Source organism: Anabrus simplex, chromosome 4 (genome assembly GCF_040414725.1).
Source record: "Anabrus simplex isolate iqAnaSimp1 chromosome 4, ASM4041472v1, whole genome shotgun sequence".
NCBI classification, from domain to species: domain Eukaryota; kingdom Metazoa; phylum Arthropoda; class Insecta; order Orthoptera; family Tettigoniidae; genus Anabrus; species Anabrus simplex.
Window position 1 is genome coordinate 212,452,089 of NC_090268.1, and position 24,922 is coordinate 212,477,010.

Consider the following 24,922-nt stretch of genomic DNA (forward strand, 5'->3'; position numbering starts at 1 on the left):
AGCTTGATTCGAAGCCGCCAGCGAAGCATTAGTACACCGAACGACCAAAAATGGTATATTCTAACACATTTTAGAACATATGTTAAGTTTATTAAACTAAAAATATAGAAGAAAAGACGGCAAATGAAGTGCAACATTACTGGAAGTTGTGCAACATTGCAATAATATTACGCACCGCGCCTGGTGAAATGATACCTGAAGTAGCAGTGAGGTAGTATGCTTGCCAGGGACCCACGAACTCATCCCTAGAAGTATTCTGACATATACAGTAAAATGAAAACAAATACTATGTAAATGTGCTAAATGCGACCATGTTTTGTGTTCATATTGGCCGCCTGTGATGAAGAGCTCGCATCATGTCTGGCCGCAAGGCGCCACATTCCGTGCGATTTTAACTTCACTATGTTTAATGCGCTGAACACTCGTTCGAATTCAGCATTGAATGAGGCGCTAGTATAACCGAAATGGCGAAATCAATTCCTTAAAAGGATTCATATTTGAATCACTCTTGTATATGCAAACCAGAGACTGAACTTCGACTGTACTGGCTGCATGACCCCAATTTACAAAATTAATATTTTCCCACTGAATCAAAATCTTATCAATGGTGAAGCTGTCCAATCCCAATTCCTATGCAATATCTGTACTTTCTACTCCTTATTAATCTTCAGAACTTGATCTACATAATTTATGGAGAACCTCGACAATTTCGGGGAGCAGTTGTTGTAGTTCCTTACAAAATTTCACTGTGAAATCACTGCAGCATTTTCTCAGTAATTGTTCTTCCCTCTCATTCCGAACAGTGTGACAAGTTGCTGAAGGAAAACAATGAACTATGATCGAAAGTTTATGCGTTAACGAAAGAAGTACAAAGTGCAAAATCGGCTAATGATAACTGGGAGTGGAAAAAACTGCGTTGGTTGAAAAAGTAAATGATTTAGAACAGTATTAAAAAACTTATGACGTGGAAATAAAAGGTGTACCAGTCAGCAGCGATGACAATGTATATGTCATCGTAGAAAATATCGCTCGCACACTTGGAGCGCAATGCAAAACGGAGTACGATGATGATGATGATGATTGTTGTTTAAAGGGGCCTAACATCTAGGTCATCGGCCCCTAATGAGACGAAATGGTATGACAATTTAAAAATCCATAATCCTCCACTGACCAGAATTCGAAAACGTGAGGCCGAAGAATGAATGGATGGATATGAAGTTTAAAAACAGTGGATCCGACCCGCAATGCTCCACATTCCCAAAAACTTGGCGTTAAACTATCGTATTACTGACCAAGGGACAGTTTCTAAAGCAGAATACTGACTCGATGATGCTTGTAGTTGAAATGGGTGCAAAATCCACGTCATCGGCCCCTCATAATGGTACTTATCGCTAGGAAAATGGAACCATGATATGTGTCATGTTGCAGTACTAATCAAAAGTAGCGTAGACTCGCGGTATTCCACACTGTATGGTACTATGCACAGGTAATGAAACTCGCACATGTAACACAGACCTATGGTGTTTCGTACACTGCGACGCTACTTACAGGCAATGCAAACCTATACAGGCAACGCAAACCTATGCCGTTCTTCACAAAAGTGGAATAAACACAGTGACCTGCACTATCCCGTGGTGTTCCTCACAGAGTGGGTACTAAGCATAGGCAAGGCAGAATGGTGTCGCTTATCCCATGGTGTTGCTCATATAGGGGTACGAATCACAGGTACTGTAAAATGCATCCTGAGACACACACTGTCGTTACTACTCACAAACCTATTTTGTACCTAACATAATGGTACTACGCGCAAGTAAAAGCGACCCATGGTGTTCCCTGCGTGATGGTACTAATTACAAGTATTCTCATGGTTTTAATTTGATCACCCCCTTGGTCGCCCCTTTTAGTCGCCTCTTACGACAGGCAGGGGATACCGTGGGTGTATTCTTCGTCTGCGTCCCCCACCCACAGAGGGCTGTGTGTTTGGTCCGCGAGATGTATTTTATTTCCCTCAAGACCGCGGCAAGCCGGTTAGGACCCCTCTATCCGCCACCTGAGACGCGACACGTGGGAGTATCACCTCTCCCCCTGCTACTCCAGCGTAGTAGGTTCGTGGACTTCAACATCTAGAACATTTGCAAATCTAACTTCATAAAAAAAACCTGCCCAGCTAGTGACTGCTCCTGTTTTCTACTGCAAAAAGCTCATCATATTAAATGCGTTGGTATATTTATTAATGCCCACCTGCAGTGGAATTATCACACCACTCATCTGGAAACCCGATTATTAAGCCTTATGTACAGTACATATTTTACATAATTAGGAAACTGGTCAAAATATGGACAAGTATTTACTACGTACTTGTAAATTCCATATTGCAGTATGGTATCAAAGGATGGGGAGGTGCTTTAGGTAAATATATAATTCGTACTCTGCCAAGCAGAAACTTATTTTGAAAATCATACACTGAAAACAAAACGCTTTCCTACAACAGACCAATACAACTTAGCAAAGGTTTTAGATATAATTCAGATATATGCAAAAGTAATAATACTGTACATTTAAGAAAACTATTCCAGGTGACAGAACCACCAGTGAAACACCATAATACAAGACTTACAAGTTAAATCTAGTTTGCAACTCCCATACAGAAATACTTGAGGTGGTTAGAGGCAAATTATCTTGGACCTCGTATTTATAATACCTGGCTCCTACAGACAGGTGTAACAAGAACAATAAGTGTTCATCTAAAATGATATGCAACATTCAGAATTAGTCTTTAGAACACATCTAAACAGAAATGAAAAACTGTCATAGAGGATTAAACGCATTAATTTAAAAATAAATATGTACATAAAAAATACTGTAGTAAATAATCTGTTAAATATTGCCAACACCAATTATTTACTTAATATACGTGTAACTGTGCACCATAAAATAAAATATGTGGCCACAAAAGCATGGATTATAAATTAACATAAGCAAAACACAGATTATTAAATTTTGGCGTGGAGGGAACATATCAAACACATATATCCACTATTGCGGCAATGATCGCCTGGAACTGGTAAGCTCCTATAAGTACTTGGGACTAACATTACAAGTAAAAGGGAAAACCTTCAGCAAGCATGTGGAATAAAGATGCACAGCTGCGGTCAGAACAATCTTCGACATAAAGAAAGTTGAGAAACTCTCGGTAGGAACAGCTTCGCGCCTCTTTTACACTGGCGGAAAATAATATTCAAACACCAAGAAGGGGTTCTGCTAGATTAACGAACGTCGGTAGGCGTATTATACATCGGAAAGACGACGTTGATACAAATTTCCTGCAAATCGCAGGATTCGTGTGGCGCTAGTAGCGGCCCCATGGCGTTGCACACCAGGCTTGCTTTAAACACGGGCTGTACTGTGCGAGGGTATTAGTTACTTGTGAGATTGGAAGGAGTGACTCTGAGTGGGTCAGGAATGCCTTTACGACGACGAAGAGGCCAGTATCAACAGCTCACTGCGGTTGAACGAGGCCGTATCATATGGCTAATGGAGGTGGTTTTTTCTTCCGCGCTTGTCAGGAATGTCTCCACTGTGCATGCGTACTGGCAGCAATCGTCACGAGAATGTACGCTCGCAAGAAGACCGGGCTCCTGACGTCCCCGTGCACCACCGAGAGGGAGGACCGCCGTATTCAGCGTGTGGCTGTGGCACAGCCGACTGCGTCTGCAGCAGCAATTTGAGCGGCAGTTTGTACCCCAGTAACGCAACGAACTGTTCGAAATCGGTAACTTGAAAGACAGCTCCGAGCCAGACGCAATGCGGCGTGCATTCCACTTATCCCCCAACCAACGCCGTCTGTGACTTCAGTTGTGCCAAGCGAGAGCTCATTGGTGATGATGATGATGATGATGATGATGATGATGATGATGCTTGTTGTTTAAAGGCGCCTAAAATCTAGGTCATCGGCCCCTAATGGCACGAAATGAGACGAAATGCAATGACAATTTTAAAGTCCAAAATCATCCACTGACCAGAATTCAAAACGACGAAGAATGAATGGATGAATATGAATTTAAAACAATCAGTGGATCGGACCTGCAATGTCCCACCTTTCCAGAAACTATCTTAAAGCAATAGTATTACTGGACCAAGGGTAATGTTTCCAAAGCACAATCCTGAATCGGTGATGCTTGTTGTCTAAAGGAGTCCAAAATCCAGATCAACTGCCCCTCATAAGGGTAATTAACGCTAGTAAAGTAAAACCATGGTATTTGTCATGTTGCGGTACTAATCAAAAGTAGCGTAGACTCACAGTATTCCACACATGATGGTACTACTCACAAGTATTGTAAGTCGCGCAGGTAACGCAGACTTATGGTGTTCCTCACATAATGTCGCCCCTCATAGGCAACGCAAACCCATAGTGTTCCTCACCTAGGTGTACTAATCACGGGCGCCGTATTTCCCGTGGTGTTCCTCATATAGTGGGTACTAATCACAGGCAATGTAGACCCACGGTGTCGCTCATATTGTGCTACTAACTGCAGGCAACTCCCAGACCCGCGGTGTTTCTCACATAATGGTACTAATCATGGGCAACGTAAGCCGGTGGTGTTCCGCGTTTATCGGTACTAATCACAGGTACTGTGAACTGCTCTCTGCTGCTACTAATCAAAAAACTATTGGGTACCTAACACAGTGGTACTACTCGCAAGTAAAGGTGACCCATGGTGCTCCCCGCGTGATGGTACTAATTACAAGTAGTTTCAAGCTTCTAATAAAATCAATCCTTGGTCGCCCCTTTTAGTCGCCCCTTACAACAGGCAGGTGATACCGTAGGTGTATTCTTCATCTGCATCCCCCACCGACAAGGTATGGTGCTCATTGGACGAAGAAGTGGAGGTCCGTTGTGTTTTTCGATGAAAGCCGGTTCTGCCTTGGTGCCAGTGATGGCCGTGTGTTGGTTAGGAGGAGGCCAGGTGAGCGCCTTAAATCCACGTGTCTGCGGCGTCGACACATCGGACCTACACAGGAAGTTCTGGTCTGGGGAGCAATACCCTATGACAGCAGGAGCACACTCGTGGTTTCTCACGCACCCTGACTGCAAATGTGTACGTCTGTCTCGTGATTAGACCTGTTGTGCTGCCATTTATGAACAGCATTCCCGGGGGTGTTTTCCAACAGGATAATGTACGTCCCCATGCCGCTGTTGTAACGTGCTCTACAGAGTGTAGACTCGTTGCCTTGGCCTGCTCGACCCCCTGATCTTTCCCCAATCGAGAACGTATGGCACATCATTGGACGACAACTCCAGCGTCATCCACAACTGACATTAACCTTCCCTGTATTGACCGACCAAGTGCAACAGGCATGGAACTCCATCCCACAAGTTGACATCCGGCACCTGTACGACACAATGCATGCACGTTTACATGCCTGCATTCAACACTCAGGAGATTATATCGGTTATTAATGGACCAGCATGGCACACTTGCGATGGCTTATCTCGTGCGGATATTAACCTGTAGTCTTGTACCTTTAATCAATTACCGGTAAAGATATTGCCAAGATTTCCGTATTCTACGTTCCTTATTTCATGGTGTTTAGATGTTTTTTTCCGCCAGTGTATATTAAGATAGCACCAATCGTCTGCTATGCAAATTTGAAGAGAATGGAGGCAGTTAAAGCAACATACCTGGTCTCCTGAGATCAACGTTGACACGACTGGTGTTGTCCGGCTCTATGGCTAAATGGTTAGCGTGCTGGCCTTTGGTCACAAGGGTCTCGGGTTCGATTCCCGGCAGGGTCGGGAATTTTAACCATCATTGGTTAATTTCGCTGGCAGGGAGGCTGGGGTGTATGTGTCGTCGTCTTCATCATTTCATCCTCATCACGACGCGCAGGTCGCCTACGGACGTGAAGTCAAAAGACCTGCACCTGCACCTAGCGAGCCGAACTTGTCCTCGGACATTCTTTTTTACGACTAGTGTATCGAACGGCTGTCACTGACTTGTTTATCGGGGAGCTAGTACAGGTCAACGGCCTCGAAAATACAGCCGCATATCAATCTCACATCAGAGACAGGGACAAGAGAATTGCAAGCATTGATCAGCACTTCTACTTAAAACCTGTCCTTAATTCAAGCGAATGGAAGAAGCCTAGCTTTACAAACGGCACGTCTTCACCAGGACCGCGGCTCACGGCTCCCACTATAGGATCTGTGGCCAAAGAGGATTTCACCAGCCATCGTCGCAGTGTTTCTGCACTCCTTGTGGACAGCATCACATACTATTCTGTGTAGCAAGGACTAAGTCACTAGGTACTATGCAGATGACGGGAACTTTATGTTATTATATTATTTGTACACAATGTATTTAATAAATCATTATGCAAAATGAAATGAAAAGTCGTATGGCTTTTAGTGCCGGGATATCCCAGAACGGATTCGGCTCGCCAGGTGTAGCTCTTTCTATTTGACTCCCGTAGGCGACCTGCGCGTCATGATGAGGATGAAATGATGATGAAGACAACACATACACCCAACCCCCGTACCACTGGAATTAACCAATTAAGGTTAAAATCCCCGACCCGGCCGGGAATCGAACCCGGAACCCTCTGAACCGAAGGCCAGTACGCTGACCGCTCAGCCAACGAGTCGGACTATGCAAAATAATTTTAAGTAATTTGTTGTCATTGCGTAGTTAATTCATTCAAGCTCACACACAAGCATTGCTTTTGTGGAATTCACAGTTGTGTATTGTTAGATAAAAATAAATAATGTACCCATATCTGTGAATAAAAGGAGCCTCCGTGGTTCAGACGGCAGCGCGTCGGCCTCTCACCGCTGGATACCGTGGTTCAAATCCCGGTCACTCCATGTGAGATTTGTGCTGGACAAAGCGGTGGCGGGACAGGTTTTTCTCCGGGTACTCCGGTTTTCCCTGTTTTATTTCATTCCAGCAACACTCTCCATTCTCATTTCATAGCATCTATCAGTCATTAATCAATCACTTTGGGAGTGGCGACCCCATAGTACTATTAGCCTATATCTGCTTCATTCATTCCATCCCTGACCCGGTCAATGATTGGAAAACAGGTTGTAGGTTTTCATTCTCATCTGTGAATAAAATGAAGTTTACTATTACTACTCTTATTAAATTAGAGAAAAAATTATGGGGTCCGACACTTCCGAAAAACGAAGGTATCGTCCAAAGGAAAACAAGGGCCACTAAAGGCGTGAAAAAGAAATACTCTCTAGGCCTCGCAACCTCACACTGTCGGGGATGAGAAAAGAACAACAGTTGACCAACGGAGGTTGGGTACGACAGTTGAAAGGCAGTAGTAGGTGTAAGCTAGGGTCCCCTGGGTCGCCAACTCACCAAGTTAAGAGCCATTGGGGTCCCTTTTAGTCACCTCTTACGATACGCAGGGGATACCGTGAGTGTAATTCTACCACTCCCACCCACAGGGGGAGAAGGAAGAATGAAGATATCGGTAAAAGAAAGGCAAGTACCGGTTGTCCACAAATAAACTGACGGTGTTCAGCGCGGTACAGCGCGGGCTGTAATGGTCGTAGGAGTCAGAAATTTCGTAAATATGCTAACTACGCAATGCGCTCGCGAATTATGCCACAAAAATATAAATTCTAATGTTTGCCACCAGGCGAAAATACAGCGTTGTAAGAAGTCATAACGTGCAATTTTCCGTAGCTCTGACGACAAAATGTTCTTCCGATAGAATAGCGTTGTGTTGTGTCAGTTCCTTGGCGGTAGCACGAGCAATAACATTTAGCTTACGTGACTGTTTGATGTAGTTTTACAAGCTCCTTCATTCTTGGTCCGTTTTTTTTTTTTTTTTTTTTTTTTTTTTTGCTTGAGATGATCCCTCGTGAGCCTGTTAGGTGACATCTGCACGTTATAGGGACCTTCTTGTGCAACATGTAACTGTGACCACACCGTTGTTTTCATGCAAGATGGGGAAACACCACATGTCGCTCGCCAGGTGAAAGAAGAATGAAAGAACTGCTTGGTGAAACCCTCAGTAATGACCGCAGCATCTCTGGATATTTTTCAGATGCGTAGCCTTCAATATACACATCCGGTCTGCGCCTGGTCTAAAGGTTAGCATACAAGAATATGTCGCTCAGATTTTACCCTATATGCTGCGTCTAACTGTCGACCATGCCGTGTTACGGATGCAGCATGTTGCTGAGTTGGGAGACCATATCGAACAGTGCTTGAACCAAAAATAATAATAATAAGCGTTCCAGAACCACCGTTATCATGTACTTGATATTTCCTGCGTTTTTCTGCGACCCAACCACTGCTTATAGCGCCATATTTTTGTCTGGTATCAAGAGCTGGAACTAATAATTTTTGTGGCATAATTCGCGAGCGCATTGCGTAGTTAGCATATCTACGAATTTCAGACTCCTAGACCATTATAGCCCGTAATGTGTCGCGTTGAACACCGTCAGTTTAATAGGGAACATGCATGATCCGGGGTTTTAATTAAAAATATGCTAATCTGATTCAAAATTTCATGCAGAATTCAAAAATGTGATCAGAATGTACAAATAATAACTCCAAACGTGATAAAAATCTACGAAAATGTCACGTCACGCAAGCACGCGATCTCATTGGTCTGACGTCATCGTACAGGTTGACTGAATTAGCAGACGAAGTAACACATAGTGTGCTGTGAGAAGCAGGATACACTTCGCGTATTTCTACTTTACGTTAGTGTCTAGTATGGTTAAATTCGAGGTCTATACATTGGATAATAATCTGAGCGGTATATTTTAGACTTAAAATGAATCCTGCGCAGACAGTGAGGCAGAAAACTTATAAATGGTGTAGAGTTCCGATGTGCAATAGCACATCGCATACCGTACCAAACAAATTGTTTATAAATGTTCCAAAGACGCTAAAACGAGGGAGAAATGGATTTTGGCGAGCCGGAGAAATGCTGGCGATATATCGGAAAAGTCTACAGTTTATTTATTTATTTTTTTTTGAAGATTTTAACGTAAGATGAATTTGTTTGAATTTTCAAATCACTTTTCCATGTCAGCTGTTCTAGTGGTAAAACTTTAAATTTTAATGTATGATGCTTTATTTAAATGCTTCAATTACATCTTGGAATATGAAAGTAAAAAACAGTGCATTAAATAATGCTGATTATTAAAGTATTCTCCAAACCTAACCTATGTTTTGGGTGATCAATGTCAAGATAATAAATCAAAGGGGTTATGGACCATTTTGACAGCTCTAATTCTACCAATATATCTTGGCATGGGACAGTTATGTATGTCTTTATTGAAGAGCTTAATTGGTAAAGAAATTTAGGCTATATCTAAATACTCTATAATGCAACAAAGAATAGGCGTGTACATCATGAAAGAAAACAACGTGAATTTAACAAATGTATAACTCTACACAAAACCAACGCTTGTCTGTTGGGGTCTTATAAGTTAACAATGCTCAATTATAATAATTATCATAATATTAATGAAATAAATAACATAATTGCACACAGGTGAAAATAGTGATGTAGGTGTTTAAAATATTATCCAACTTAGCCTAAGTTTTAGGTTATACAAGCCAAGTCAATAAACCGAAGGGTAAAAATACCGCGCGAGTTGGCCGTGCGGTTAGGAGCGCGCAGCTGTGAGCTCGCATCCGGGAGATAGTGGGTTTTGAACCCCACTGCCGGCAGCCCTGAAGATGGTTTTCCGTGGTTTCCCATTTTCACACCAGGCAAGTGCTGAGGCTGTACCTAAGGCCACGGCCGCTTTGTTCCCATTCCTAGGCCTTTCCTGTCCCATCGTCGCCATAAGACCTACATGTGACGGTGTGACGTAAAGCAAAAAAAAAAAAAAAAAAAGTAAAAGTCACAGCACCCAAAGACATTCCTGTATTGAACGACTAAAATGTCACCGGGACACTTTTCTTTCCTGATATGCTCAGCTTGTTAAAAGCCAAATGTAATTAACGTTATTGGCTTCACGCCCCGCTAACTACTTCTACGATTTTCGGAGACGCCGATGTGCAGGAATTTAGTCCTGCAGGAGTTCTTTTACGTGCCAGTAAATCTACCAACACGAGGCTGACGTATTTGAGCACCTTCAACTACCACCGGACTGAACCAGGATCGAACCTGCCAAGTTGGGGTCAGAAGGCCAGCACCTCAACAGTCTGAACCACTCAGCCCGACTTGTGAAAACTAGATGAAGTCATATTTATCTTTATCATGTTTAACTTTTTCCCTCCACAGAGATATTTAATTCTCTTTCATGGGCCCTGGAAGTGGGTAGGCCAGTTGTCCCAACCATAAATATATATTTTTTTGGGAATGATAGATTATAGCCCTATAGTACTATGATCTTTCTTTCCTTATTTCTTTCTTTCTTTCTTTCTTTCTTTCTTTCTTTCTTTCTTTCTTTCTTAATCAGTGTATCCTTCAGGGTTGGTTTTCTCTCGGACTCAGCGAGGGATTTCACCTCTACCACTTCAAGGGCAGTGTCCTGGAACGTGAGACTTTGGGTATGGTGATGAAACTGGTGAGGAGGGCCATTACCTCGCCCAGCGGCCTCACCTGTTATTCTCAACAGGGGCCTTGTTAGAGGATGGGAGGATCGGAAGGGATAGACAAGGAAGAGGGAAGGAAACGGCCGTGGCCTTAGGTGCCTGGAGGAGAAGTAGGAAAATACGAAAAACCACTTCGAGGATGGCTGAGGTGGGATTCGAAACCCTTCTACTCAGTTGACCTCCCGAGGCTGAGTAGACCCCGTTCCAGTCCTCGTACTATTTGTTTTCAACTTTCATGGCAGAGCCGGGAATCGAAACCGGGCCTCCGGGAGTGGCACACATTAACCACTACATCACAGAAGCGGACTAGTACTATAATGCTACCTATATGTTTATGTTAGTGCTGAAATCCGATTTCTTACTTTACTAATGCTGAAAGCCCGAAAATGTAATGTTATTCTTTAATAGGGGAATCAGTCTAGAAGGAAATGTTGAAAGTGATGTGATATCTATCCAGGTTCGTTGTTATCCTAATACTATGGGTTACAGTACATTGCACGTATATAAAAGACGCCACTTACAAACTTGCTTGTTATCCGCGAATTTCTGCGGCCACAAAAGTCACATTTTTCAAGAATGATGACATCTACACATGGTAGATTGTCTGACTGTGCTGTTTCGAACCTTTCTTCTGTCATTTCGAAGTTATTCGCAATCGTGAATAATAAACAATCGGCTTTTAGCAACGGCTGATGCACAACGGCTGGTAGAGCTCCATGCGGTACTGGATCGTGACGTCACAGCGCGCCGCTTACGTCAGAGGCCGTTTCACTCGCCTTGCGGAAAGGCACTATTAAATATTTTTTTAATGGTAGAAAACAAGGCAACATACCACAATGTAATACGTTTACGTACTATTTCATTGGTGTACTTTTCAAAAAAAATATTTTTGAAAATGATGCATGTTCCCAATTGTGGACACCCGGTACCACGAGGGCTTGAAAATGAAACTCTCCCTATGTCTCGCAAACCTAAGGGTATAAAAAATGAAAGTTAGGAGACTGGCACAGCTAAGTGGAAACAATGCCATGCTCAGCTGGGGGACAGTCACTGGTCCCCCGTTTAGTCACTTCCTTGTGCCATTTGTTTTACGCCCCACCGACGCAGACAAGTCTAACTGCGATAGGACAGGCCTAGGATTTGGAAGGAACCGACGGTGATGTGAAAATGGGAAACCACCGAAAATCAACTCGGGGCTGACAACTCACTCTCTCCCGAATTTAAACTCACCCCACATTCGGCAGTCCTGAAGATGGTTTTCCGTGGTTTCCCATTTTCACACCAGGAAAATGCTGGGGCTGTACCTTAATTAAGGCCACTGCCGCTTCCTTCCCATTCCTAGGCCTTTCCTGTCCCATCGTCGCCATAAGACCTATCTGTGTCGGTGCGACGTATCGCAAACAGAAAAAAACCTCACTGCTACGTCGTTCAAACCGCGTAGCCAAGTAGCTCAGTCTTTTTTATCTGAAGGATGGGATTGGTTAGCTCGTTGCCGGTGCTCCTGTGCCGTTCATATTTACTGGTCTTACATACAGTTCTTTATTTATTTCCAGGAGGTGAAAAGATTCTTGTTTACCACGATGGTGAGAAGTGAAGGGGGCACAACTTCAGGATCGTGGGATGAAGTAGTCACCGACTTGCAGCAGAACTTGATGTACAACTTCGGGTCAAGTGACTGGGATTGCTATGAGCGCAGTGAACGGAACTTCTTGGAAGCTAAAGTTGGTTATGCGCTGTATGGACCTCCTGAACACTTACCGTCTGTTAATGCAACAAATAAGACTGGTTATGAAGGCAAACAATGGGAAAACATTAAACGAATCTGTGACTTGATAATAACGGAAGATACCCACGAAAGGAAAAAAGACTTTGAAACATGGATGGCAATGATATTTGTGTGCATACCCGTACCAGGTGATGAAGGTGAGAAACCAAATGCCGCAACAATACCAATCTTCAAAGTTCCCAAATACACCAGAAGAGATACGGAAAGTGTGTGGTATATTGATTCCCATGCACGTGTTTATGTAAATTGGAAAGACTATTTAGATAATAATCTTTTGCCAGCTTGCAGATATTGCTATCCCAAAGATGGTATTTATCAGAGTGATTATCATGGTCGAGTGATGGTTGAATTTGGAAAAACTCCGGCTTCCAGTGCGAGTCAAGCCACTCTGTCTACTTTGGATACAGTCAGTACTGTGGCGGCTGTCGGATCTACCGTTGTTGGGCTGGCCTCTCTCGCTATCCCTATTGCAGGCCCAGTCCTCGCAGCCACTATGTTTGCAGGAACTGCCGTTGGGACGTACGGGGCGGCAAGATCAACCGCGACTCTCGTGGACAGAGCGCGGCACAGTCAAACCATCGGTGTTACAGATCCAGAGGCTAGGAATTGCTGGATTTCTCTAGCAGGTATGTTACTAATAATGGGATATCTACAAAGTATGAAATTACATGAGTTATATATAATATACTAACATTTTTTGAAGATCTAGAAATAACGATGAGGGTTTCACCTCGGATGATTTTGCATAAAATGAAAAACAAACAGCAGTGTCTCCTGGACATTAACAACCAATGTACACACTTTTTTCAGGCATCCGAAAGGTATTATGGGTCAGTAGTAACATACAATCGTCTTCGAGCACAGGCTCTTTTGACGCGCTATTGCTAATGTTTAGGTACACGAATTAAGAAAATGCCTTTTTAAGCATTAAATCTCTTCATCATGAACGAATCGTACAATCACTCGAACTGAAATTTGAATTCATATAAAGAAGTGAAATGTAAGAGAAAAATACACGTTCCAGAGCTCCACGGACACCGTATTAGATTTACAGTAGAGGTCTGCTAGCTGTAGTACCCGGCGTTGCTCGGATAGTTTTTGAATGTTTACCATTAAGATTTGTATTTTCTTTTCTGCTATGGGCTTTACGTCGCACCGACACAGATAGGTCTTATGGCGATGATGGGATAGGAAAGGCCTAGGAGTTGGAGGGAAGCGGCCGTGGCCTTAATTAAGGTACAGCTCCAGCATTTGCCTAGTGTGAAAATGGGAAACCACGGAAAACCATTTTCAGGGCTGCCGATAGTGGGATTCGAACCTACTATCTCCCGGATGCAAGCTCACAGCCGCGCGCCTCTACGCGCACGGCCAACTCGCCCGGTAAGATTTGTATTACCAGTTAGTTGTGTGTGACGTGAATTTTTATAGCATTCCTTTTTGAGATGTTGATTGATATTTAACAATATATTATGTAGTTTTAGAGTTATTTAGGTGTGTTTGATTTCAAGTTTTACAGTATTTAATATTTGAGTAAAACTTTGTCCTAGTGGAAGCTCGAATTGCCTGGGAAGTATTTTGATCCTTTCAAAAAAATGATAACTGTATGTATTTACCCGTCGCGCTATAGATATGAAGTACACGATTTCAACTGTTATTGAGATTGTCACCAATCAGCCTTGCGAATCCAAAAGCAGTGGATTCAACACTAATCTCTGCCATTTTAGACTATTTACTTTTAACCCCCTCTAAGCACCCCGTCTCGGTGGAGGCTGAACGTGGACTTCAACTGTATCCAGAGCGTCAAAATTCGCATCAGCGACACATAAACAATGGATTCGACGTGATTATCGGTTATTTTCCATTATTTTTACACGTCTTCCCCTCCCATTCCCCGCCCCCATCTGGCCAGGGATGTTTCATCTCCATAGTACTTTTTAAAATTAATTTTAGATGCTAAGTCATATGCATTCCAAGTTTCGTTGAGAGCTATTCTGGAACATACCCACATACATCCACAATCTTGGTTATTTTTACATTCATTTTCACCCCTTCTCAACCTCCGTACTAATGTATAGTGTCACAGTTCAACTCAGCGACCTCGTAAACGATGTATTCGACTGTAATATCAGTCATTTTCGTTTATTTTTATATTTCACCACCTTCCCTAGAAGTTCTAGGGGTGTTTTACTCCAACAGTACTTTTTCAGATAGTAAGTCGTATGTGTACCAATTTTGTATAAGGGCTATGATGGAAGGAACACACATACATCCGTCATTTCGGCTACTTTGAACATTGTCTTTTCCAACGCTTCTCATCTCCATGCCGATGAGGGCTGAACAACGACTTCTAAAGTGTCATTACCCACCTCACCCACTCCGAAAGCTATGGATTAGACGCGATATCGGTCGTTTTCGGTAAATCCCTAATTTTCGTGTTCAATGAGATGAATAATGACACTCCGGACTTTTTAAAAGTCAAGTGCAGCCCCCTTTGCGGTGGGGGCGAGGGGGTGATATGTAAAAGTAATCGAAAATAGTGTCGAATCCGTACTTTTCCGGGTCGCTGAGATGAATAGTGACACTCCGGATTTTTTAAAACTCCAAGTTCAACCCCCTTTGTGTTGGGGACGAGAGGGGAGTGATATAAAAATATTCGAAATTAGTTTCGAATCCATAAATTTTGGGGTCGCTAAGATGAATAGTGTCACTCCAGATTTTTTAAATTCCAAGTTCAGTCTCCTTTGGGGTGGGGGCGAGGGGGAGTGATATACAAAAATAATCGAATATAGTGTAGAATCTTTCTTTTTGGACTCGACAGTATTTTCCATTATTTTATATGTCACATACATACATACATACACAGTAAGAGAGAAAAAATTACCAACCGAGTTAGACATGCAGTTTCAATGCCTAGCTGTGTGCTTGCATTCGGAAGATGGTGAAACGTTCTATTATCTATACCAAAGTTTACGTATAGTAGAAGCCCTTAGGTATCCAGGCCTCCACGAATCACAGGTATGGTACTATAAAATGCATCCTGAGCACACATTGTCACTACTAATCACAAACCTATTTTGTGTCTAACATAATGGTACTACACGCAAGTAACAGCGACCCACGGTGTTCCCCGCGTGGTGGTACTAATCACAAGTCGTCTCATGGTTCTAATCCAATCATCCCTTGGTCGCCCCTTTTAGTGGCCTCTTACGACAGGCAGCGGATACCGTGGGTGTATTCTTCATCTGCGTCCCCCACCCACAGGGGATTGTGTGTTTGGTCCGCGAGAGGTATTTTATTTCCCTCAAGTACGCCGGCAAGCCGGTTAGGAACCCCTATCGGCCACCTGGGACGCGTAACGTGGGAGTATCACCTCTCCCCCTGCGACGCCAGCGTATTAGGTACGTGGTGTAGCTAACATAGTGGTACTACTCGAAGGTAAGGGTGTTTGTAATTCAATCATCCCTTGGCCGCCCCTTCTAGTCGCCTCTTAGGACAGGAAGAGGATACCGTGGGTGTATTCTTCATCTGTGTCCCCCACCTGCAGGGAGTACCTCAACCTCTGCCTCCACCTCAACTTCCGCCTCCACTTCCGTCTCCGCCTAAACTTCCGTCTACACCACTACTTCCACCTAGACCTTCACCTCAACGTCTACCGCCGACTCTACCTCCACCGAGAGGTTCAATTCTCAGTCGGTGTTTGTGATTGACCAGAGCGCCACTGCATTAGCGCTGCGCCACTTCCTGCGGCTGTGGGAAGTGTTCGGGCACCTTCGCGTGCCATCGAGTGAGCGAGGGGTTGACGGGAAAGCAGCATGGCTGCCGGACTATGTAAAAATGTGCTATGCGGACAAGTTCTGTAAATATCTAAACCATCGCGTGAGCGACAGGTTAAACAAATGTATCACGATGTGTATATAGTGTAATAAACCTAGTATATGTATAATTAAGTACAGTTCATCTTTCTATGTGTATGAACCAGCATGTGGTTCCTAGCACCACGTGTTCTCAGGGACCTGTCCGTATGAGGTCGGAACATGGTCATACCGGGCCGGATTCTTGAAAGTGTCGTAATGCTATAATATTACGTGGTCCTCCGGTGTTTGTGAGTGTATGTTTCGAGTGCTGACAACCTGTGGAGAGAATATTGGAGCACGTGTATCATCATCCCTACGGCATGCTGAACTGACGAGGCGGACAAAGCATAAGTGCACATCACAGCATTATACCAGAGGTCAGTCATTCCTTTAATTTTTCCTGTCTTTCCTAACTCATATCATGAAGTCTAGTGAGAAAAACCTGTTAGTGAAACAACGAGCGGTCATTAAAGGGTCACTGACACGTATCAGTAAATATGTAGACAAGTTTGTGGCGGGCTCCGATATTAATGCAGTACGTAGCAGGTTGAAACAATTGCCTTCACTCTGGGAAGAATATAAGCATGTTCAGTGTAAACTCGAGATTAATGACGACGAGAACTACGAAAGTCATGAACGGGATAGGGAACAATTTGAAGAAAACTATTACGATTTAGAGGCGAGAATGACTACACTGATAGAAAAGAGCATAGCCCCCGAGCAGAATATCGATCAGTTATCTCAGCATTCTTGCGGTAATTCCCAACAGAATTCCATGGAAATACGATTGCCCGTCATTGACCTCCCTACATTTCATGGGCAGTATGAGACTTGGACTCATTTTCAAGACACTCTTCAGGCTTTAATTGTTGACAATTTAAAACTATCAAACGTCCAGCGTTTTCATTATCTACTTTCAGCACTCAAGGGCGAGCCTCATCAATTAATTCAGAACATTCCTGTTTCTAACTCTAACTTTGTAGTAGCTTGGGAAGTCGTATGTAAGAGGTACAACAACAGAAAACTGATAGCAACACAACATATCAAGGCTCTATTGTCATTACCTACATGTCACAAAGATATAGCATCAGACCTTAGGAAGTTGAACAACCACTTAGTAAGCAATGTAAACGCTATTCAGAACCTCAACCTTTCAGTGCCTTTACACAAAGCCTTACTCCAGCAGCTGATGTTAGACAAGTTAGATCCCGCTACCCGTAAAGAGTTCGAAATGAAAGCCCCAAGCAATGATTTTCCGAGACTCGCTGAGGTATCCACCTTCCTGGAAGAGAGGGCACAAGTGTTAGAATTGATGATGGCAACACGGGAACAGAGGGGGAGCGCGGCAAATCCAGCTAAGCACCAGTATGTGAGAAACAATGAAAGCCCAATTCGAGTTAACTCATACGTATCTACAAGGGGGAAGTGTGACTTTTCTGACTTAGATCATCCGTTACATCGGTGCGAAGGATTTCTGCAAGCTAACACAAGAGAACGGTATGATTTTGTCAAAAGAAAGGGTTTATGTTTTAACTGTTTTAGGGATCATAGTGTCAACGTGTGCAAATCTGATAGCTGTAAGACTTGCCAGCGTAGACATCACACTTTGATTCACTTTGACAGTGCCACACACAATCAAACGACTACAAACAAGGATACCCACGCTAGTAGAGGTACCGGTATTAGAGACGACGAACAGGGTCAGAGTAATGCTAGTTACTGCACACTAAAATTCAAGCCACAGTCTCAAGTAATGCTGTCCACTGCAATAGTAGGAGTTGCAGACAACAATGGTCGAATTCATCAGTGAAAGCTCTACTTGACAATGGATCGCAATCACATTTCATAACCGAGTCACTTGCAAGTAAGCTGAGGCTGCAACGACATAGAAACTGTATTCCAATTAGTGGTATAAATAACACTGCTGTCACCGCATCTCAAAGTGTTGACGTTCGTATCATTTCTAATGTGTCCAGATTCGAAACTGTTATAACGTGTTCTATACTCCCTCACATAATAGGTGATATTCCAGCGAACCATATTGATTGTAAATCGTGGAACCTGCCTGAGGATATCACATTGGCGGATCCTCACTTCAACAAGCCAGGACCAGTAGACATGCTCATCGGTGCGGAGATTTTTATGCAGTTGTTGCAAGAAGGGTGGCGGAAAAACTGCAATGAGCTACCCATCTTGAAAAATACTGTATTGGGATGGATACTGTCAGGTCCAATAAAGTCGCGGGCTCGGACTAGTGAGAGAGCAGAAACTCCACCCACTTCATCATTTTTCCTCAGACAGGACGATGACCTCAATAGGAAGATGGAAAAATTCTGGTCAATAGAAGAAGTGACAACTAGAAAAATGCCCCTAACCCAGGAGGAGCAGTACTGCGAAGAGCATTTCGTAAGTCACACCAAACGGGACAACAGTGGACGTTTCATTGTAAGGTTGTCTACGAAGGCAGAAGGTCTGCAACTTGGAAACTCTAACAAAATAGCGGAGAAACGATTCAGACTACTGGAACAGAAGCTTGAGAAGAGACCTGATCTGCGAGCTGATTACGTGAATTTCATGGAGGAGTATGAGACCCTGGGTCATATGAAGCTGGCCCCAGATATATGCAAAGACGAAGGAGCATTCTGCTATCTCCCACACCATGCAGTTTTGAAGGCTGAGAGTACCACTACTAAGACACGGGTTGTATTCGACGCGTCCTGCAAAACTGACAATGGCGTTTCCCTCAATGACACTCTCGCGGTGGGACCTACTGTTCAACAAGATCTACTATCAATTGTGACAAGGTTTCGCACACATCAGATTGCGATGACGGCAGACATTACAAAAATGTACCGTCAGATCAGAGTAGACGACAAGGATGTTAACTTACAGCGTATAATCTGGCGAAAACATCCATCCGAGCCTCTACGCACCTACCAACTGAAGACGGTAACATACGGTACATCCTCGGCGTCCTTCCTAGCCACAAGGTGTCTGACTCAACTGGCTGAAGAAGAAGCCCACGTGTTTCCTACAGCATCTCGCGTGTTGAAGCGGGACTTCTACATGGACGATGTATTGTGTGGTAGCGATATAGTGGAAAATGCTATAGAGCTGCGAGGAGAACTACAAGAATTGCTGCAACGCGCAGGCTTCCCGCTCCGCAAGTGGACTTCGAATCACTCCGCTGTACTTGAGACGATACCAGCAGAACTGAGAGAATCACAGTTACCCCTACGATTTGACAAGGAAGACAATATTAAAACGCTAGGATTGCTGTGGCATCCCTTGCTTGACAAGTTCCAGTTTGAGGTTCACATCAAGGAGAACAATGGAGGCCCCACGAAACGAAATGTGCTTTCAATTATAGCCTCTATATTTGATCCACTAGGGCTGATAGGACCAGTAATCGTAATGTGTAAAATTTTCATGCAGCAGTTGTGGCAAGAAAAACTAGAGTGGGATGAACCACTACCATCTCCTTTACTTGAGGGCTGGATTAAAATCTTTACTGATCTTCCAACACTGAACAACATTCATGTCGACAGGTTGATTCTTTGCACGGGAAGAGTCGTCCAGATACAAGTTCATGGCTTCTCAGACGCTTCTGAACGGGCCTACGCAGCATGTGTGTATATCCGCAGTACCAATCAACGCGGTGAAGTTACGGTACATTTGGTACGTTCGAAATCCAGAGTTGCTCCTCTGAAACAACAGTCTCTACCTAGATTAGAACTGTGTGGGGCTCTTTTGTTGGCACGTCTGGTGGATAAGACTATCAACACCCTGAATCTGAAAATTGACAATACTTTCTTGTGGACTGACTCGACCATAGTACTCTCGTGGCTTGCAGCTGAACCGACGAGATGGAAAACGTTCGTTGCAAATCGTGTCTCTGAGATACAGCAGTTGACTAGAAGAGCCGAGTGGGGTCATGTTATGTCAGAAGACAATCCGTCCGATGTTCTTTCAAGGGGAGAAGGACAACTCAGCCTACAACATAATGAACAATGGTGGCATGGACCGGCATGGTTGGTGCAAGACGCAAGTACCTGGCCCACTAAGGATTCAAACGATTCTGCAGACGAACTTCCAGAAAGAAGGGATACGGTACAATGTTTACTCAGTGCCACTCCATCTGACGAAGTCACGACACGGTTCTCATCTCTCCGTCGTCTTCAGAGGGTGATAGCTTATTGCAACAGATTTGTTTTCAATTCCAGGAGACACAACGTAAGAAGAACAGGACCATTATCTGCAGAAGAGCTAGCAATGGGACTTCAGATATGTATCAAACTTGCTCAACGTGTGACATTCGCAAGGGAAATAGGCGAGTTGAAGTCGAACTCATCAGTTTCACCGCAAAGTTCAATAAGAAATCTGGATCCATTCCTAGATGGGAACGGTGTATTACGAGTAGGGGGACGCTTACAAAACTCTTTGAAACCATTTGCAGAAAGGCATCAAATCATATTACCTCAGCGTCATAATATAACCAAGTTGATTGTGGCTGACGAGCATATTCGGCTGCTACATGCTGGTGCGAATCATGTAGCAGCCTCTCTGAAGTCCAGATATTGGGTAGTGAGCATAAAGAAAGTGGTACGGAGTGTCATTCACCAATGTGTGAAGTGTTTCAGACTACGAGCCTCAACAGCAACGCAGCTCATGGGGCAGCTACCATCTCCTCGAGTGACTCCATCGCGCCCATTCTTGAATACAGGAGTTGACTACGCTGGCCCGTTGTACATTAAACAGGGTGCAACCAGGAGCAAGGTCAAGGTAAAATGCTACGTAGCATTTTTCATTTGCCTTTGCACCAAGGCAATACACTTGGAATTAGTTCGTGACTTGACCACACCGGCCTTTATTGCCGCCTTACGGAGATTCGCGGCCAGGAGGGGGAGGTGTACAAACCTATACAGTGACAATGCTACTAACTTTGTAGGAGCTAGAAATGAGTTGTTGAAGGTGCACCGGTCGGAACAGTGGCAGACAGATGTGCTGAACAACGCAGCGCAAGAGGGATTCACTTGGCATTTCATTCCTCCTGATTCGCCTCACTTCGGGGGACTCTGGGAAGCTGGGGTGAAATCCATGAAACATCATTTGCGAAGAACCGCTGGCAATGCCTGCTTGACATACGACGAGATGTATACCCTACTTTGCCAAATAGAGGCATGCCTAAACTCAAGACCGCTCGTTAGACTCTCAGACGACCCTGATGAACCCTCATACCTGACTCCTGGCCACTTTCTGATCGGAGACCCCCTGCTATCCTTCCCTGAACCTGACCTTAGTGATAGTGTGCACTGTTATACTTCCAGATGGCGCTACATTCAGGCTTTGCAGCAGAACTTTTGGAAACAGTGGTCTAATGACTATCTTAATAGCTCACAACAGCGGCAGAAATGGTTGACGAGTCAGCCTAACCTTCAGCCTGGAACTATCGTCTTAGTTAAGGACGACAACACACCTCCTCTCTCTTGGCGACTTGCAACGGTCGAGGAAACTCATCCTGGGAAGGACGGACGAGTGCGTACGGTTACAATTCGCACCAGCAATGGCATTTTGAGGCGTTCTGTACATAAGTTATGTCCATTGCCAGCTCAAGACTGATACTTGCAAATACATTCAGTGTCTCATTTCGTGTTGGTGTTAAATTCTTTGCTCTTGTATTGTAAGACTTTAATTATGATCAGTGTCCTTTATTGTTTGTGTCTAGTGCTGTACTTTTTATTGTAGGATTTGAATTTGTTCATTTAGGTTTCATTATTTGAACATCTGTGTACATTTTTGCTCAGTTACTTTGGTTGAAGTTGTGCGTGTTTCATATCGGCATATGTATTGATGGTGAAAGAACTTCATAATATGACTATGTGTTCAATTTAAATTCAACATTTCTTGTTATTGTTAAATGTGATACATTTAGGTGTGGCGGTATGTTTGTGATTGACCAGAGTGCCACTGCATTAGCGCTGCGCCACTTCCTGCGGCTGTTGTATGTCGGAAGTGTTCGGGCACCTTCGCGTGCCATCGAGTGAGCGAGGGGTTGACGGGAAAGCAGCATGACTGCCGGACTATGTAAAAATGTGCTATGCGGACAAGTTCTGTAAATATCTAAACCATCGCGTGAGCGACAGGTTAAACAAATGTATCACGATGTGTATATAGTGTAATAAACCTAGTATATGTATAATTAAGTACAGTTCATCTTTCTATGTGTATGAACCAGCATGTGGTTCCTAGCACCACGTGTTCTCAGGGACCTGTCCGTATGAGGTCGGAACAGTCGGCTCGAGGAGTAAAGTACAAAGGGCACTAGAAAAGTTTTGCAATGTGAGTGAACTCCTTAGACTTTTTCAAAATAATTTCCACCACACTCAATACACTTCTCCATACGTCGAAAGCAGTCACTGAACCAACGCTGCCACTTTTCTTCGGTTACATTTTCACACTCATGATCCCAAGCTGCCAGAAGCTCCTCGTCGGATGTAAAACGCCGCCCTTTCAGCTTCATCTCCACTTCTGGGAAGAATGCGAAGTTACATGGGGCAAGATCAGGACTGTATGGAGGGTGATCAAGCACAGTCAACCCTGATCTGGCAAGAAAATCCCTTGTTATATTAGCACGGTGCGCTGGAGCACTGTCGTGATGCAAGAGCCAAGTGTTGAGCCGTGAACTTGGACGGAGCTGCTTGAGAGCCTGGATGACCTGAGGCAGACAAGTCTCACTGTACCATTTCATAGTAACCGTCCTTTGTGTTTCTAGCACAACCCGAGTCAGGATGCCCCGTTTAGTGAAGAATACTGCAATCATCCTTTTCTTCACTGACTATGATTTCGCACAGTCACAGGAGTACCCTCATTTTCAAACAGCCACACCTTGTTCTGGGATTTTGTTGGGACATCGTAATAATAAAGCCAAGTTTCTTCACCTGTAAGGATGCTATTGACGATATGCGAAGTTTCAGCATTTTGCGGCACCATTTCACTCGATGTGCCCTTCGTTCCTCTGAACGTGAATGGGGCACCCAAAGGGAACAAACCTTTCTAACATGGAGATGGTCGTGTAGAACTGAATGAACAGCTGGTGCAGGGATGTGGAGGGTCTCTTCTACCTGCCAATATGTCTGATGATGATGATGATGATGATGATGATGATGATGATGATTGTTGTTTAAAGTGACCTAACATCAAGGTCATCGGCCCCTAATGGTACGAAATGAATTAACAAAAATTCAAATTCATCCACTGACCAAAATAAAATTTTAAAAAATGTCATAAAGAATGAACGGATGGACATAAAACCTACAAAAAACAAAAACAAACAAACAAAAACAGTGGATCAGACTCAAAAAGAAGGTAGTTAATTAGAGTATTACTGACCAACGGACCACTTATAAAGCACAATGATGCTTGATGTCTGAATGGGTCTAAATTCACGTCTAAGGCCCCACAGAATGGTACATGTCGCGAGTAAAGTAGAACCGTGGTATTTGTCATTTTGGGGTACGGATCAAAAGTAGCGAAGACTCACGATGGTCCACACAAGATGGTACTACTCACAAGTATTGCAATTCGTACAGGGAACGCAGACCTATGGTGTTTCTCACACAATGGCGCCACTCATAGCCAACGCAAACCGGTAAGGTTCCTCACCTAGGTGTACCAGTCACGGGCGCCGGTATTCCCGTGGTGTTCCTCACATAGTGGGTACCAATCACAGGCAACGCTGACCCACGGTGCCGCTCATATAGCGGTACAACTCACAGGCTACGCCCAGACCCGCGGTGTTGCTCACATGGGTACAACGCACGGGTACTGGAATCCACCAGGCCAGGCTTTTTACTGCAAGTAATCACAAACCTATTTCGTACCAATTTAGTGACACTACTCGCAAGTACATGCAACCCATGGTGTTCCCCGCATGATGGTACGAATCAAGAGTAGTTTCATGGTTCTAATTCAATCATCCCTTGGTCGCCCCTTGTAGTCGCCTCTTACGACAGGCAGGGGATACCGCGGGTGTATTCTACATGTGCGTCCCCCACCCGCAAGGGTAGTGTGTTTGGTCCGCGAGAGGTATTTTATTTCCCTCAAGTCCGCCGGCAAGCCGGTTAGGACCCCCCTATCCGCCACCTGGGACGCGGCACGTGGGAGTATCACCTCTCCCCCTGCTACGCCAGTGTAGTAGGTTCGTGGTGCCAATATGTCAACCGCCTCTCTTGCTGCAACTTTTTATCCTCACAGCTTCCATGTTTACCTCAGTCACTGCTTCAGACAGTCACCCAGAACGAGGATCGTCTTCAAGCCCAAAATGTCGCCTCTGGAATATCTTTGTACAAGCGGAAAATTGTTGTCCGATGTGGACAGTCTTTCCCCAGCACAGGAGTCATTTCCCCGAGGCACTGGTCAACAGTTAATCCACGAGCAAAATTGTAGCGGATAATTGCGCGATATTCACCTTTAGACCACACTGATATCTTAACTTGCTTTCAGTCCCACTGCTTGGTAACAACTGGTATGAAGGTCGCGTCTTGCTATCCTTTAGACCGGTTTTCACCCATCTTTTCATCCCTCACCATAACAGCGGTGTCCAGCCAACCGGTCTTTTGCGTATTGCAAAACTTTCCTAGAGCCCTTTGTATTTGTTACCGAGTTTTAGTGGTAGGTAGAGGTGAAAGAAGGTGCGGGCGTGAACG

The 24,922-nt window shown here is 44.1% G+C and overlaps 1 protein-coding gene across 1 annotated transcript in view; it reads left to right on the plus strand.

Annotated features, from left to right (window-relative positions):
• The window catches only part of LOC136871768 (uncharacterized), a 135,054-nt gene that overhangs the window by 50,822 nt on the left and 59,310 nt on the right, over positions 1 to 24,922 (plus strand). The window contains exon 2 of the mRNA XM_068227205.1: positions 12,131 to 12,989. Within this exon, the coding sequence (XP_068083306.1) occupies positions 12,158 to 12,989 (832 nt within the window). The 5' untranslated portion in view covers positions 12,131 to 12,157. The remainder of the gene's footprint in view (positions 1 to 12,130; positions 12,990 to 24,922) is intronic.